General features: G+C 44.3%; 1 protein-coding gene across 2 annotated transcripts in view; it reads left to right on the forward strand.

The window, feature by feature from the left end:
- Positions 1-17,775, forward strand: part of LOC129818157 (rho GTPase-activating protein 7-like) — a 98,503-nt gene extending 80,728 nt beyond the window's left edge. For both annotated transcript variants that reach the window (XM_055873812.1, XM_055873822.1), the window contains exons 7-14: positions 5,714-5,873; positions 6,074-6,272; positions 6,434-6,647; positions 8,596-8,710; positions 9,419-9,640; positions 10,332-10,549; positions 10,945-11,118; positions 16,667-17,775. In XM_055873812.1, coding sequence (XP_055729787.1) covers positions 5,714-5,873; positions 6,074-6,272; positions 6,434-6,647; positions 8,596-8,710; positions 9,419-9,640; positions 10,332-10,549; positions 10,945-11,118; positions 16,667-16,775 — 1,411 coding nt within the window. In that variant the 3' untranslated portion in view covers positions 16,776-17,775. The remainder of the gene's footprint in view (positions 1-5,713; positions 5,874-6,073; positions 6,273-6,433; positions 6,648-8,595; positions 8,711-9,418; positions 9,641-10,331; positions 10,550-10,944; positions 11,119-16,666) is intronic.

Genomic DNA, 17,775 nt, shown 5'->3' on the forward strand with positions numbered 1-17,775 from the left:
CATTTGCGACCAAGTTTTAACAACCTGACTGATGTCTTGAGATGTTGCTTCAATATATCCACATTATTTTCCGTCTTCATGACGCCATCTATTTTGTGATGTGCACCAGTCCCTTCTGCAGCAAAGCACCCCCACAACATGATGCTGCCACCCCAGTGCTTCACGGTTTGGATGGTGTTCTTCTGCTTGCAAGCCTCCCTCTTTTTCCTCCAAACATAACAATGGTCATTAAGGTCAAACAGTTCTATTTTTGTTTCATCAGACCAGAGGACATTTCTCCAAAAAGTACGATCTTTGTCCCCATGTGCAGTTGCAAACCGTAGTCTGGATTTTTTGTGGCGGTTTTGGAGCAGTGGCTTCTTCCTTGCTGAGCGGCCTTTCAGGTTATGTCGATATAGGACTAGTTTTACTGTGGATATAGATATTTTTGTACCTGTTTCCTCCAGCATCTTCACAAGGTCCTTTGCTGTTGTTCTGAGATTGATTTGCACTTTTCGCACCGAAGTACATTCATCTCTAGGAGACAGAACGCGTCTACTTCCTGAGCGGTATGGCGGCTGTGTGGTCCCATGGTGTTTATACTTGTGTACTATTGTTTATACAGATGAACGTGGTACCTTCAGGCATTTGGAAATTGCTCCCAAGGATGAACCAGGCTTGTGGGGGTCTACAGTTGTTTTTCTGATGTCTTGGCAGATTTATTTTGATTTTCCCATGATGTCAAGCAAAGAGGCACTGAGTTTGAAGGTAGGCCTTGAAATACATCCACAGGTACACCTCCAATTGACTCAAATGATGTCACGTAGCCTATCAGAAGCTTCTAAAGCCATTGTATAATTTTCTGGAATTTTCCAAGCTGTTTAAAGGCACAGTCAACTTATTGTATGTAAACTTCTGACCCACTGGAATTGTGATACAATGAATTATAAGTGAAATAATCTGTCTGTAAACAATTGTTGGAAAATGTACTTGTGTCATGCACAATGTAGATGTCCAAACCGACTTGCAAAAACTATAGTTCGTTAACAAGAAATTTGTGGAGTGGTTGAAAAACGAGTTTTAATGACTCCAACCTAAGTGTATGCAAATATTATATTTTATGTACAGTACCCGTCAAAAGTTTGGACACACCGACTCATTCAAGGGTTTTTCTTTATTTGTACTATTTTCTACATTGTAGAATAATAGTGAGGACATCAAATCTATGTAATAACACATATGGAATCATGTAGTAACCAAATAAGTGTGAAACAAATCAAAATATATTTTATATTTGAGATTCTTCAAAGTTACCACCATTTGCCTTGATGATAGTTTTGCACACTCTTGGCATTCTCTCAACCAGCTTCATGAGGAATGCTTTTCCAACAGTCTTGAAGGAGTTCCCACATATGCTGAGCACTTGTTGGCTGCTTTTTCTTCACTCTGTTGTCCAACTCATCCCAAACCATCTCATTTGGGTTGAGGTCAGGTGATTGTGGAGGCGAGGTCAGGTGATTGTAGATTCCAGGTCATCTGATGCAGCACTCCATCCCTCTCCTTAGTCAAATAGCCCTTACACAGCCTGGAGGTGTGTTTTGGGTCATTGTCCTGTTGAAAAACAAATGATAGTCCCACTAAGCGCAAACCAGATGGGATGGCGTATCGCTGCAGAATGCAGTCTCCTCTGAACAGTTGATGTTGAGATGTGCCTGTTACTTGAACTCTGTGAAGCATTTATTTGGGCTGCAATCTGAGGCGTAGTTAACTATAATTAATTTATCCTCTGCCGCAGAGGTAACTCTGGGTCTTCCTTTCCTGTGGCGGCCCTCATGAGAGACAATTTTTTCTTATCACTTGATGGTTTTTGCGACTGCATTTGAAGAAACTTTCAAAGTTCTTGACATTTTCCGTATTGACTGACCTTCATGTCTTCAAGTAATGATTGCCTGTCATTTTCTTTGCTTATTTGAGCTGTTCTTGCCATAATATGGACTTGGTCTTTTACCAAATAGGGCTATCTTCTGTATACCACCCCTGCAACACAACTGATTTGTTCAAACGCATTAAGAAGGAAAGATATTCTACAAATTCACTTTTAACAAGGCACACCTGTTAGTTGAAATGCATTCCAGGTGACTACCTCATGAAGCTGGTTGAGAGAATGCCAAGAGTATGCAAAGCTGTCATCAAGGCAAAGGGTGGCTACGTTGAAGAATCTAAACTATATTTTGATTTGTTGAACAATTTTTTGGTTACTACATGATTCGATGTGTTATTTCATAGTTTTGATGTCTTCACTATTTTTCTACAATGTAGAAAATAGGCAAAATAAAGAAAAACACTGGAATGATTAGGTGTGTTGAAATTTTGAGTGGTAGTAAATATTATTTATATATACCAAACATGCGACCTGTGATAAGACTATGTAGCTTGTATGTTAACAAAGTCTATTAAATTGAATATCTGATCCATAAATATGATTTAGCAATATGGAAGAGACCATAGTTGAGTAACAGTAAAAGGAAGGTAAAGACAGGTTTGAGAATTGAATTTTAAATGCAAGCGTATTTAATTAACATTGCAAAATGTATGGATTCACATAAAGCTTAAGTTACATAGCATTAACAAGAATTACAAGGCATTATTCTAGGCATGATCAGAGAGATTTCCTCGCCTGGTTCACCAACTACTTCTCTGATAGAGTTCAATGTGTCAAATCGGAGGGCCTGTTGTCCGGGCCTCTGGCAGTTTCTATGGGGATGCCACAGGGTTCAATTCTTGGACCGACTCTCTTCTCTGTATACATCAATGATGTCGCTCTTGATGCTGGTGAGTCTCTGATCCACCTCTACGCAGACGACACCATTCTGTATACTTCTGGCCCTTCTTTGAACACTGTGTTAACAACCCTCCAGATGAGCTTCAATGCCATACAACACTGCTTCCGTGGCCTCCAATTGCTCTTAAATACAAGTACAACTAAATGCATGCTCTTCAACCGATCGCTGCCTGCACCTGCCCGACGTCCAACATCACTACTCTGGACGGTTCTGACTTAGAATATGTGGACAACTACAAATACCTAGGTGTCTGGTTAGACTGTAAACTCTCCTTCCAGACTCACATCAAACATCTCCAATCCAAAGTTAAATCTAGAATTGGCTTCCTATTTCGCAACAAAGCATCCTTCACTCATGCTGCCAAACATACCCTTGTAAAACTGACCATCCTACCGACCCTCGACTTCGGCGATGTCATTTACAAAATAGCCTCCAATACCCTACTCAATAAATTGGATGCAGTCTATCACAGTGCCATATGTTTTGTCACCAAAGCCCCTTATACTACCCACCACTGCGACCTGTACGCTCTCGTTGGCTGGCCCTCGCTTCATACTCGTCGCCAAACCCACTGGCTCCAGGTCATCTACAAGACCCTGCTAGGTGAAGTCCCCCTTTATCTCAGCTCGGTGGTCACCATAGCAGCACCCCCCTGTAGCACGCGCTCCAGCAGGTATATCTCTCTGGTCACCCCCAATTCTTCCTTTCTCTCCTTCCAGTTCTCTGCTGCCAATGACTGGAATGAACTACAAAATTCTTTGAAACTGGAAACACGTATCTCCCTCACTAGCTTTAAGCACCAGCTGTCAGAGCAGCTCACAGATTACTGCACCTGTACATAGCCCATCTATAATTTAGCCCAAACAACTACCTCTCCCCCTACTGTATTTATTTATTTTGCTCCTTTGCACCCCATTATTTCTATCTCTACTTTGCACATTCTTCCACTGCAAATCTACCATTCCAGTGTTTTACTTGCTATATTGTATTTACTTCGCCACCATGGCCTTTTTTTTTGATTTACCTCCCTTATCTCACCTCATTTGATCCAAACCAATTCTAGTTTCTGACAAAACATCTGTTTACACTCCCAAACATTCAATCCGTATCACGGAAGCTCAGCATTACAGCGTGATTGAAATTTAAAGGCAATGTTCCCGCGTCAGCGGAGACTGCATTCACGGTAAACGCTGCATATGTCGGCTCAATCGGGAATGACCTTAACATTTATATCACGCAGTCTGTAACGCTTCAGCGACACAGATTGAATATAGACCAACGTTTCCCCACATTTTTAGGAACATTTCATCTCGACGGTTGACGGCAGTGACCTCAAATAGCATTACATGCGATGATGTATGAGAACTCAGCACATCCCAATCAGTTTAGTCAGGATGAGTTATTACTTTTCATTGTTTGTAGCTATTTCCTCACCAATGTTTCAAAACCTGATCCCCAAAACTTGGCTACCCCACTAATAAAGTGTTTGACATTATTAATTTGTGTAGCCAACTGGAGGAAAAGGGATTGCTTAAGGCAAGAGGACAGGGTAATTTACTTTTTGAGAGCAGAGTAATTGGGCTATTTGTTTTAACAATCATTGAGCTAACTACAAAAGAAATAACCTACTCCAGCCTCAATTCGCTTTTCCATTGATCCTGTGCTTCAGTATTCTGCACCCCCTCTGCTGTGGAACTAGCTCCATTCCAGACAAGTGGTGTCTTGTATTTGCTGTGGCCAAACACCTTTCCCCTTGGCTTTCTCTCTAAATACACACAGGTACACACACACACAGGTACACACACACACACACACACACACACACACACACACACACACACACACACACACACACATAGAGAGTGAGTGAGAGTGAGACACACAGAGAAAAACACACCCACTAACACTATGACACACACACAATCACATTAAATCACTAGCAGAACATCATTAAGGTAATGAAATGAGGTGGACGCAGCAGATATCTTTTAATTGAACAGCTGAGGACTATAATGGAAATGCTGCTTGTAATGGGAGAGAACACTATCAACGAGAATCATGCTGTATGAAAATGTGTGAATTTTATTCCAGTAGTAGGTTCATTTCTGCAATCATACATTTGACTGGCTCTGAAGCTTGATATCTCAAGGTGCCTGAACTTGATTTATGGAAGAATAATGAGAGGGAGGCTTTAAATGGTCTTCATGTTATCTCCTCGGCTACACAGGCCGTTACCCCGGCACTTGCTGGCTTATAAAAACAACCTATTCAGCATATAAACCAATTGGGCTTTAAAAGAAATGTCCCATCTGAGTTTTACACAAAGCCCTCTTCTAAGAGCATGTGTGCCCAAATGAAAAAATATAATAGTATATACTATGGTAGGAATACTATAGTATTCACTGTAGTGTTTTTGCAGACTTTACTGTAGTATTTACAATTTATTATAGTATAGATGCTGTAGTAAAGAAAAGTATATACTGTAGTGTTATACACTTAGTGTAGTGTTTTTGCGGACAGTAGTATACTGTAGTATTTACTGTGGTATTTTTGCGGACTGTAGTAAACTGTAGTACTTACTGCAGTGTTTTTGGGGACATTACTGTAGTATTTACTAATGTTTTTGTTTTATTATCTTTGATATACTGCAGAAGTGGGGGGCTTTCTCCTTGAGGAAACCTACTGTAGAAATATTAAAATAGCACATTTTCCATAACCTGTAGGTAGGTAGGACTGGGTTCTGAGTGGAGAGTTAAGAGCTTCTGCTCTTTTCTATAATTTGTAGGTAACACAATATATGGTCTACACTTAGCATGCCGGTTTCAGTTTTAACCTGGTTATCTTCAACATCAAGCCTTGACCTCCGTCATGTATTGTTTGTCTCCCCTCAGGACGTTCCCCAAGCCCCCGCGGAAGGCCAAGGCCCAAGAGCTGAAGGGCAGGAGGGTGTTTGGTGTATCCCTCCTCCACAGTATGCAGCAGACAGGGGAACCTCTACCCCCCAGCATCCTCAAGGCTCTATTCTATCTGAGGACAGAGTGTCTCGATCAGGTACTGGACTCTTTAACCTCCTGTACCACCAGTTGATGTAGTATTGCTCATACATTATTCAAGAAATAGTTAGGGTCAGGCTTTAAAGGGACAGTTCACCCCAATTTCAAAGTTGGTTAGATGTTTTCATATCTAAAATTGTCTAATATACCCCCCACCCCCCTCAGGTGAGACTCACCATCACTCTCTCATCCCCTCAGGTGGGTCTGTTCCGTAAGTCGGGGGTGAAGTCTCGTATCCAGTACCTGCGTGACATGGTGGAGGCGGACCCAGAGGGTGCGTCTTACGAGGGCCAATCAGCATTCGATGTGGCTGATATGGTGAAACAGTATTTCAGAGATCTACCAGAACCTGTGTTCTCCAGCAAACTCTGCGAGTCCTTCCTGCATATCTACCAATGTAAGTGGACAGAATCTGTGTGACTGACTGTACTACCTAATCATAATATTAATGATGGTTAAGTAGGCATTGTGAAACTAATTTTAGACATTTATGTAGTATAATCAATCCTATCCACCACTCCAGTCTAACATCGATCACCCCTTCCTCATTCTCCACAGACTTCCCCAAAGATCAGCAGTTCTGTGCGGCCCAGGCGGCCATCTTCCTCCTGCCAGATGAGCACAGGGAGGCCCTGCAGACACTCCTCCTCTTCCTCCGAGATGTGGTGGGCTGCGTGGACGAGAACCAGATGACCCCCACCAACATCGCTGTGTGCCTTGCACCCTCTCTCTTCCACCTCAACACCCTGAAAAGAGAGGGCAATCCAGCCAGGTACGGTGCACCGCCTTCTGGGAAGGAGGAAGATGTCAAGTTTCCCCTAGAATCTAGGGTCTAGATGCTGATCTAAGATCAGTTTGGTGGATTTGGCCCTTATGGTTGAAGTTAGGATTGGGGGAGTGTAAGGTGACCCTGGAACGGTGCAACTTCTAGACGAGAAGAGGTCTGGAGATCTGGGTCCCAAAGTTATATCATTCCCTCTTACCAGCTTCGCCCTGATGCTAGGACAGAAGAGTCCTTGCCCATCTCCTGAAAAATGTCTGACACCCTACCTATTGAAAGAGTATCTTAAATCTTTCCCCCCCAACCCCTCAAAAAAACACTTGCTCTTATCTTTTCCTACTAACACTGATTTGCTAATAACTTCTTTATTGAGGAAAAATGTACTTACTACGACTGTGACATGTGGTTGTCTCACTTAGCTATCTTAAGATGAATGCACTAACTGTAAGTCGCTCTGGATAAGAGTGTCTGCTAAATGACTAAAATGTACATGTAAAATGTCTTCCGTTGTTGCATAAGATTACTCCGGTGCGCTTTGCTTTGTGTTCATCGCCACAACAGCAGATTTTAAATTGTCTGTTTTTGACATGTTGTTTTAGTTTTTCCTTCTTATGTTGCATCAGATTCATGGGTTGTTTAAATTCCTAGAGATTACATCAACTATGGTAATCTAGCCAAAACCCTATTTCCCTGTGTGGTAATGAATAGCTGTCGGTTGGGTTTATTTTTTTATTGTATTTATATATTTTTTATTTAACTAGCCAAGTCAGTTAAGAACAAATTCTTATTTTACAATGACAGCCTGCCCTGGCCAAACCCTCCCCCAATGACGCTGGGCCAATTGTGCGCTTCCCTATGTGACTCCCGATCACAGCCCAGGATCGAACCAGGGTCTGTAGTGACGCCTCTAGCGTTGAGATGAAGTGCCTTAGACCGCTGCGCCACTCGGGAGTTTAATTGCAGCGTGAGAGAGAAACTTATGTAACCCTGCTGAATCTCCCATCTGGCTTTTCTCAGATAGAGGAGATATAATATCTGTAATACTAATCAGCTGGTTACTGCAAGAGAATGAGAAGGAGAGGGAGGGGGAGAAAGGGAGTGAAAGAGGGAGAGTGACAGGTAGAGGGAAAGAGAGAAAAAGGAAGGGAGAGAGAAAGAGATGGCCCAAGTGACTCATTTTTTAAAACACATCAGTCTTTGAACTTTGTTTTTGACTGGCACACTCATTAACTTCACAAGACTGGTTATCTGTAGTTGTTGGCTCTGAAGTGAAGCACTGGGAAGATAGACACGCGCACACGCACACACACACACACACACACACTCAGCTGCACACACTCTGCTGACACCCTGTATTCTGACAGCATGTCTAGAAGTTACACTTCACATCAAAAAGTGGCATCGTGGACCCAGTGATGTCACATAGCACAGGCCTGATTGTGTCTGATGTAGAGAGACAATATACCTCTCCTCCTCCCCCTCTCTTCCTCCTCCTCGTATAATGCCAGCCTGTCCAGGGGAGCCAGTTGGCTCAACCGTTTCCCCACAGGCTGTCAAAGTAGAGCACAGATGGAAGTCATAACACAACACAATACACACTCTGTATCTCCCATCACTGGAAACAGAGCTATGCCTTGAAACATGTCACACTAGGAACAATGACCAGAACAAATAAACTCTACTCCCACGGACTGTTGTGTTGTGGCATATAGTGCTTCAAGGATACAGTGATGTTAGTAAAAATGTAACTGCTTTGCTTTTGCAACATGATTTTCTTGGTTTGGAAGTCGATGCTGACGTTTCTTTTTACATAAGCATTGAATAACAGTCTGCTTGCAAGGATCTCCAAAAACTGTAGGAGAGTATAGAGTAATGGCAAAACTGTACCCCCTAAATCTTTAACTCTGATGTAATGACATTTCCTGTTTCTCTGACCTAGGTCGAGCCACAGGAAGTACAGCCTGGGTAGGCCTGACCAAAGGGACCTGAGTGAGAACCTGGCCGCTACACAGGGCCTTGCCCACATGGTGACAGAGTCCCTACGCCTCCTTCAGGTACACACTACAGTACAGTTACAGTACAGCCGGTTCTAGCCACACTAATTAACATCACGTGTGCACAGTGTGTGGGTGTTACAAGACACAGCACACACCACTCTCTCATGAGTGTACTCTCACTGTGCAGTAGTACTTACTGTACAGTACGTTAGAAAAAGCAGGAAGGCACTTCCCTGTTGTTCACAACCGTAAACCAGGGATAGCAACTTTGATGGGGGTGGGGGCCATAGAAAAACGGAGGGGCCACAGTGGCTCATGGGTCCCACATCCATATACCCCTCCCAACCATATTTTTGAAATTGCACCTTGTATATTCTATTATTCTAACTCTCAACAGGAAGTTGAGACTTCGACTAAGTTCCTAAAAAATGAAACATTTAAATATTTATGTATTTTTGTGTGAAATTGGTCCACGGACCTACAAAAGGGGGGCCCGCGGGCCACCAGTTGCCCGTTCCTGCCATAAACCATCTGCAGGGGAAATTAAATGAAGAGGCACTTCATCTATGTTATTCAGTTCAGTCAGTTCATTGCATTTACTTGATGAAAGAGAATACAAATATTAGTCACCATATCTTCGCTTGATGCAATAGCATATCGATTGGTCAAGAAGTCATACAGTATATCTTGTGACAGACATCAAGATTAAGTCATATGTGACCTTATGTGGGAAAAGTCTAGCTAACTCTTCCTCTCTCTTTCCAGCTTCCAGAGTTCTGGCCGGACCAGAGTGTGCGCAGCCCCAGTGAGGAGGCTCTCTGGGTGGATGGGGGTCGGAGTTCGCCCTCTCAAGATGGGGAGGAGGAGCAGGATGAGAGGGCCAGACTGGACCAGACCACCCAGCACCTGCTGAGAGAGGCCAGGGAGAAGAGCCAAGGCTGGGAGTCGTGCTCTGGACCAGACCAAGTAGACCTGGCCTTTAAGAAGGTGTGCGATGGAATCTGATGTAATTAATGAAGGAATGCCAAACAAATAATTGGATGAATTAAGGAACTAACAAATTTATGAAATAGTAGTCAAATAACATATAATAGATACAAGTTACTGCTTGGTTACAGTGACCCCCCCCCCCCCCCCCCCCCCATCGTCACATGGTTGTGAAATGTTTTTTCTGAGAGCACACCAAAACAACACCACCTATAAAGAATACTGCTGACTATTAAAAGGGTTATTATGTATGAGTCAACATCGAAACACCATTGATTGTCCAGTTAGTCAGACCAATTAACTTTTTACTGCAGTGGACTAAATCAGGGTTATGCAGTGTTTCTTGGTAGTCTTAAACAAATCTACTTTGAAACAAAAGAATAGACCTCACACACATGGTTATGGGCAATAACAACAAAAAACTGTCCAACGTCAGATATGGATTTGAAATGTATTCAATTTTGAGTTTGCATCCCATTAAAACACTTTATATACATCACAGAAGACTGAAATAAAACAAAACCGTTCAACATAAAAACACCAGATTTTCAGTGTTTTAAAAACATAATGTTTAGTAATTATGTAATTATGAAAAATATGAATAACATTCCACCAATGAGGCCACCATAGGGCGATTCTCACAATAGGTCTCACCCACTCTTCCTCTCCTTCCCCGCCCTCCCCATACCAGGTGGATGACGGCTGGCCGCTGCGGTTGTGGAAGGGCTCCATTGAGGTGGATGCCCCCCAGAAAGAGGCCCTCCAGCGGGTCCTGAGGGAGCAGGGTCTTTGGGAGAAGACTCTCAAACAGTCGGCAGTTGTCCAGACCCTGACAAAGGACACTGAGATCTATCGCTACCTCCTGCAGGGCCTGGGACCCCGACCGCCACAGGAGCACCTCCTGCTCAGGTAATGAGGCGTTGCCAGGCCAATTCTGCACCGCGCTGCACGATGCTGCATGGGTCTTTAGGCAGGCTGCTGACTCTGCTGAGTAGAAGGGACAGATGAGTCAGGGACAAACAGAGTTCAGCTTGGACTTGAACACTCTGGCTAAAGTTGTTTTGACATGTTGCTTGTTACTGTACTGTACCATTGCTACATGTTGGCATCACGGTGAATGATGAAAGAGCTAGTTTATACTAATCATGTTACATTAGTGTCAAAGTCAAAGGAATGTTGACTGTTTACTCAAACATCTAGTCAAATGGTGGCTGAATATCTGAGGGTCTATTTCTCATGGAGCTTGATTCTGAAAGTCTGTTTTTAAATTAACCAGAAGAATCTGCTACAATTTTCTCATGCAGGACCTGGCAGTCAGACCCGTCGGCCGGACCTGTTTATGTGTCCGCTGTATCTACAGAGCACCCTGAGGCCCCCATGGAGGGGGTGAGAGCCCAGGTCCTCTCTTGTCTCTACCTGGTAGAACCCCTAGGGGCCAAGAGGTCCCGACTCACACACCTCTGTCGCACAGATACCAGGTAGGCAACACCGTGAGAGGGAGGGAGGGGAGAGAGAATGCACAGCCTTTAAAAAATATATCCAGAGACACGCTTATTCTTTACCTTCTGTAATGAGGTATTCTCTGCTTTTGACTGCACCAGTATCTCAAGTGCGATCACTGCCTCTCAAAAGAGACACACTCATCTAGAGAAGGAACATAATGGATAGAAAGGCACCCCTGGTGCTCACATGATTTAGCTCTCTTCACATTTCCTTATAGATTTCCTGCTTCTTACCTGATCAATTTATTCCCTGCATGATTCTGCTGGGTTGTTCGGTAGAGTACCACTGTTTCCATTTGTTTCGGCTGATTTAATGAAACAAGCCATGCAATAGAAAACAGGTGTCTAGAAGCACACAGAGAGAGAGAAGGGGGAGGAGAGGGAGATAGAAAAGTGTGAAAGGGAATGAGGGGGGCATAGAGAGGGACAGTAGGAGAGAGTGTTCTCCCCCTGAATTATACTGGGAGCTATTATGCTGCTCTAATAGCCCACCATCAGTAGGGGTAGTTGACTAATCACTTAGGGCACGATTCCGATTTAGAAATTTACGGCAATCCTACGCAAGCGTTTCCTATACACTTCTGAGTATTTGGTATTCAGACTTACCTTATTCAGTTGCATAACAGGCTTTGCAAGTGTGGTTCCCTTGTGCACGCTGAATAAATGTTACCACTGAACCACTGAAAACCCTCCCACTTGGTGGCCAACAGATTTTTTTGTGGAGTTTAATTCAATAGGGTTATCAGTACATTTATCTTAAGCCATCCCTTCAAAAATGGTGTACATTTCATTCTAATTTTGTTGACAGACTAGAATACATTGAGAGAACGATTTTAGAAAATAGGGATCAATGAAAGAAATCCATCTAAATACAGTATATGCATATTCGTCTCCATTTCAACACCAACTGGTAGATGAAAAAATACTTGATTAGAGTATACTACATTATTTTTGGCACATTTTAGCAGTGGTGGAAAAAGTACCCAATTTTCATACTTGAGTTAAAGTTAAGATAACTTAAAAGAAAAGGACTCAAGTAAAAGTTGCCTAGTAAAATATTGCTTTAGTAAAAGTATTTGGTTTTAAATGTACTTAAGTATCAAATGTAAAAGTAGAAAGCATTTCAAATTTCTTATATTACAAACCAGATGACACGATTTTCTTGTTTTTTTCATTTACGGATAGCCAGGGGCACACCCAGACAGACATAATTTACAAACAAAGCGTTTGTGTTTAGTGAGTCTGCCAGATCAGAGGCAGACTGCTAGCATTCAAAATGTAACGAGTACTTTTGGGTGTCAGAAAAATGTAAGGAGTAAAAAGTACATTATTATCTTTATGAATGTAGTGGAGTAAAAGTAGTCAAAAATATAAATAGTAAAGTACAGATACGCCAAAAAACTAAGTAGTACTTAAAAGTATTTTAACTTTACACCACTGCATTTTAGGATTAGGAAAAACTGTAAGAATCATACAAAAAAACAGGTTTGAGGAGCTTTTACGCAAAAAAATACATTGAATTAAAAATGTCCACAATCAGTTCTTTAACACATGGTGATGTTGGTAGATTAGTGTACATATAATTATAATAGGGAGAATAGTGTACAATAGTACTGTGGGTTATACCCTCATCCATTGCCTGCATTAACCATGGAACTGTGTAATGACACAGCCAAGTATGGCACCATGCGTCAGGTTCAAACTTACTGCTTGGTCTGCGCTCCATAACGACTTCATGTGTTTTTTATATTATCAACTGGTACTAATGAACCTCAGCAACAACCACACGGCCATGATGGCGTTTACAGAGGAAGCAAATTAAGGTAAACGAAACAATGTCATTAAATGGTATGATAATTTAGGCTATAGGCCTACTAACTGAAGGGAACTAACATTAAATTGCCAGTTGAATGTGTTGTTTTTAGACCTACTGACGGTAGATACTGATAGTGGCAAATTTTTAACATGATAGAAATAGGAAACAGAGAAAGTCGGGGCCTATAATTAAGACATTCGAGAGTTCCCATCCCTGCAAGTTAGAAGGCCATACAATTACAATTCTGCATAATGGCACAGCATGCTTCAGTTTGCTGCCATATGACTGGTTTCACATTTGTCTCCAGCGATTCTAAGGCAAAATATATATAAAACAAGAGTCATTTATATTTACAATGCCCTTATCCAAAAGGATTACAAATGTACCTACTGGAGCTCTTACCAATAGCTCGTATTTAGTTGTAAATTATAGTGCATGGAGAATGGTGTTATTTCTATCGGGAAAAAGTAGATACTTTATCCACTTGGAACAGGCAGGTTCGCTAGACCTTATTCAAATAAAATCATATTGGTCACATACACGTGTTTAGCAGATGTTATTACGGGTGTAGCAAAATGCTTGTATTCATGGTTTCCTCTCGCGTAAAATTGGTGGAATTATTAGGGAATAAAGTGAAGGTCAGAATACGGTGTATCTGTAGACACACCTCCGCCATGTCTGTAGACACACCTCCGCCGCTCCGCCATGTCTGTAGACACACCTCCGCCACTCCGCCATGTCTGTAGACACACCTCCGCCACTCCGCCATGTCTGTAGACACACCTCCGCCACTCCGCCATGTCTGTAGACACACCTCCGCCGCTCCGCCATGTCTGTAGACACACCTCCGCCACTCCGCCATGTCTGTAGACACACCTCCGCCACTCCGCCATGTCTGTAGACACACCTCCGCCACTCCGCCATGTCTGTAGACACACCTCCGCCACTCCGCCATGTCTGTAGACACACCTCCGCCACTCCGCCATGTCTGTAGACACACCTCCGCCACTCCGCCATGTCTGTAGACACACCTCCGCCACTCCGCCATGTCTGTAGACACACCTCCGCCATGTCTGTAGACACACCTCCGCCATGTCTGTAGACACACCTCCGCCGCTCCGCCATGTCTGTAGACACACCTCCGCCACTCCGCCATGTCTGTAGACACACCTCCGCCACTCCGCCATGTCTGTAGACACACCTCCGCCATGTCTGTAGACACACCTCCGCCACTCCGCCATGTCTGTAGACACACCTCCGCCACTCCGCCATGTCTGTAGACACACCTCCGCCATGTCTGTAGACACACCTCCGCCACTCCGCCATGTCTGTAGACACACCTCCGTCATGTCTGTAGACACACCTCCGCCATGTCTGTAGACACACCTCCGCCACTCCGCCATGTCTGTAGACACACCTCCGCCACTCCGCCATGTCTGTAGACACACCTCCGTCATGTCTGTAGACACACCTCCGCCATGTCTGTAGACACACCTCCGCCACTCCGCCATGTCTGTAGACACACCTCCGCCACTCCACCATGTCTGTAGACACACCTCCGCCACTCCGCCATGTCTGTAGACACACCTGCGCCACTCCGCCATGTCTGTAGACACACCTCCGTCATGTCTGTAGACACACCTCCACCACTCCGCCATGTCTGTAGACACACCTCCGCCACTCCGCCATGTCTGTAGACACACCTCCGCCACTCCGCCATGTCTGTAGACACACCTCCGCCACTCCGCCATGTCTGTAGACACACCTCCGCCACTCCGCCATGTCTGTAGACACACCTCCGCCATGTCTGTAGACACACCTCCGCCACTCCGCCATGTCTGTAGACACACCTCCGCCACTCCGCCATGTCTGTAGACACACCTCCGCCATGTCTGTAGACACACCTCCGTCATGTCTGTAGACACACCTCCGCCACTCCGCCATGTCTGTAGACACACCTCCGCCATGTCTGTAGACACACCTCCGCCATGTCTGTAGACACACCTCCGCCATGTCTGTAGACACACCTCCGCCATGTCTGTAGACACACCTCCGCCACTCCGTCATGTCTGTAGACACACCTCCGCCACTCCGTCATGTCTGTAGACACACCTCCGCCACTCCGCCATGTCTGTAGACACACCTCCGCCATGTCTGTAGACACACCTCCGCCATGTCTGTAGACACACCTCCGCCATGTCTGTAGACACACCTCCGCCACTCCGCCATGTCTGTAGACACACCTCCGCCATGTCTGTAGACACACCTCCGCCATGTCTGTAGACACACCTCCGCCACTCCGCCATGTCTGTAGACACACCTCCGCCATGTCTGTAGACACACCTCCGCCATGTCTGTAGACACACCTCCGCCACTCCGCCATGTCTGTAGACACACCTCCGCCATGTCTGTAGACACACCTCCGCCATGTCTGTAGACACACCTCCGCCATGTCTGTAGACACACCTCCGCCACTCCGTCATGTCTGTAGACACACCTCCGCCACTCCGTCATGTCTGTAGACACACCTCCGCCACTCCGTCATGTCTGTAGACACACCTCCGCCACTCCGCCATGTCTGTAGACACACCTCCGCCACTCCGCCATGTCTGTAGACACACCTCCGCCACTCCGCCATGTCTGTAGACACACCTCCGCCACTCCGCCATGTCTGTAGACACACCTCCGCCACTCCGTCATGTCTGTAGACACACCTCCGCCACTCCGCCATGTCTGTAGACACACCTCCGCCGCTCCGCCATGTCTGTAGACACACCTCCGCCGCTCCGCCATGTCTGTAGACACACCTCCGCCGCTCCGCCATGTCTGTAGACACACCTCCGCCACACCTTAATTTATTCAATCTCCATCCAAAACGAATAGCACACTATTCTCATGCTTTAGTTCAAGGTAGGAATACGCATAGAGAGAAAAGTGTATAAAAGGGAATTCCGTTCCATTTACGCGTGCTTAATTCTGGTCAGAATCGGGGCCTCAGCCCCACACTCATCACACTAGGCAGCATAGAGAGATTTGAACGAGACGGTTTGCCAACAAGACAGATTCACACGATTATGATGATTATCTCTGCAGGGTTTTCTCACTTCATTACATCAGAACTGAGCGGTAACGGAGATAACATCTCTGCCTCATTCTACTCTCTTTAAATACTCATAGAAAAGAGCTGGGCAGGCCTAGCATATTGGGTTTATTTGCAGTGCTAGTAGCATTAGGTTTGAGTACTTGTTGGCTTATCGTCGACAATCAACTCACTGTTCTTTGGTCTGCTGAGCTTAATAGCGAAAGCCAATGACACTGATATAGAGGAAATTGAAAGTGAAATGGTCTTAGTCAGTGTGTCTCTTACACCAAGGTTTGGTTGCATTCCAGGCAGACTATATTGCAGTCATGCTACATTCCACTGGGCACAGATGTCAATTCAACATCTAATCCACATTGGTTTAACGTAATTTCATTGAAATGACATGGAAACAAAGTTGATTCAACCACTGTGTGCCCAGTGGGATACAAGTCATTTACTTTGAAGTCACGCATCAGATTGCTATATAATATGATGTGGTTATGTCTGGCAGGCAACTGCAATGTAGTCTGCCTGAAATGCGGCCGATGTGTCTCTCTGACTGTCTCATCTGAACCCTGGTGACGCTTCCTGTGTACTAACTTCCTGTTATTGTGTGTGATTTCCAGGGGCCGATCCAAGGAATGGCACAACAGAGTGAGTGGACACCTACTGGCCTCCAACCTTCTGGCCATCAGAGACTCCTTCAGACCTGACCACAGAGAGACCAAGATCTAAGTCATAGCTCCGAGACAGAACCCAGGCCTCATCTACCCCGAGAGGGGGACAGATGAGGAAAGAACAACACAAACAGACAGAAGCCTGCAGGCATACAGCTGTAGCAGAGAGGACTGCAGGAGGGGGTGGAAGGCAGGAGGGGGAGCTGAGAAGTTGTCTTAAACCCAAGACCTGATATGAATTCCAGAAACCTTATATTTTTTTATGGAGACAATTGCCCCTCTGGACTCGCAGCAGGGGTTGTCTGATGAAGTGTTCAGGTGGAGGCGGTTGAGCTTTTCATTATTAAGAGTGATGTGGGAGGAGGATGGAACATCTCATCCCATTTGAGTGACTGTTTCAGGCCTAATGCATGGCAGGGGGGCCTCCGACAGAGCACTGCCAGACGCCACAGGTTTTAAGAGTTAAAAACAGGGCCTGTGTAACAGTTCAGATATACCAAGAGCAGATCTACCTCTTTGGAGAGGAAAGCCTCGGTTGCATCACACTTTGAAGCGGGACAAAGTTAAGGATTCAGGAAAGCGTCCTCTTGCAGTTGTGAATTGTGAAGATTCTCATGTACATTTGTGCCATTGTGGTGGATATTCTGCGAGGCACGTTGCTGTCCTCAAAATTGTACTTTGTATTTATAATTTTACTGTCAAAGGGATTGTCTAATTACTTCATTTTAGTTGTATGTGTGTGTTTGACTTGACACTACAGTGTTTCTCTGGTAATGTTGTAAACTTCAAAATGTATCACAGTATACTCACTAAAAGGGTCAGTTACACTATGTTTATAGATGTACATGTTCATGAATGTGTAGTTTATCTAATTACATTTTATTATTAATTACTTTTATTATTCCTCAAAATTATTTAACAAAATATTTGTATTCAGAAATATGCAAATATATTTACTTAAATATTGGTTTTCAAGCTTTAGGAAAACTGCAGCATACCCTTTTTGTAATACGTGTGTTGAATCAAAATGACAACTGATTAAAATGTTGATTTCTCTA

This window comes from Salvelinus fontinalis, chromosome 2 (assembly GCF_029448725.1).
Source record: "Salvelinus fontinalis isolate EN_2023a chromosome 2, ASM2944872v1, whole genome shotgun sequence".
NCBI classification, from domain to species: domain Eukaryota; kingdom Metazoa; phylum Chordata; class Actinopteri; order Salmoniformes; family Salmonidae; genus Salvelinus; species Salvelinus fontinalis.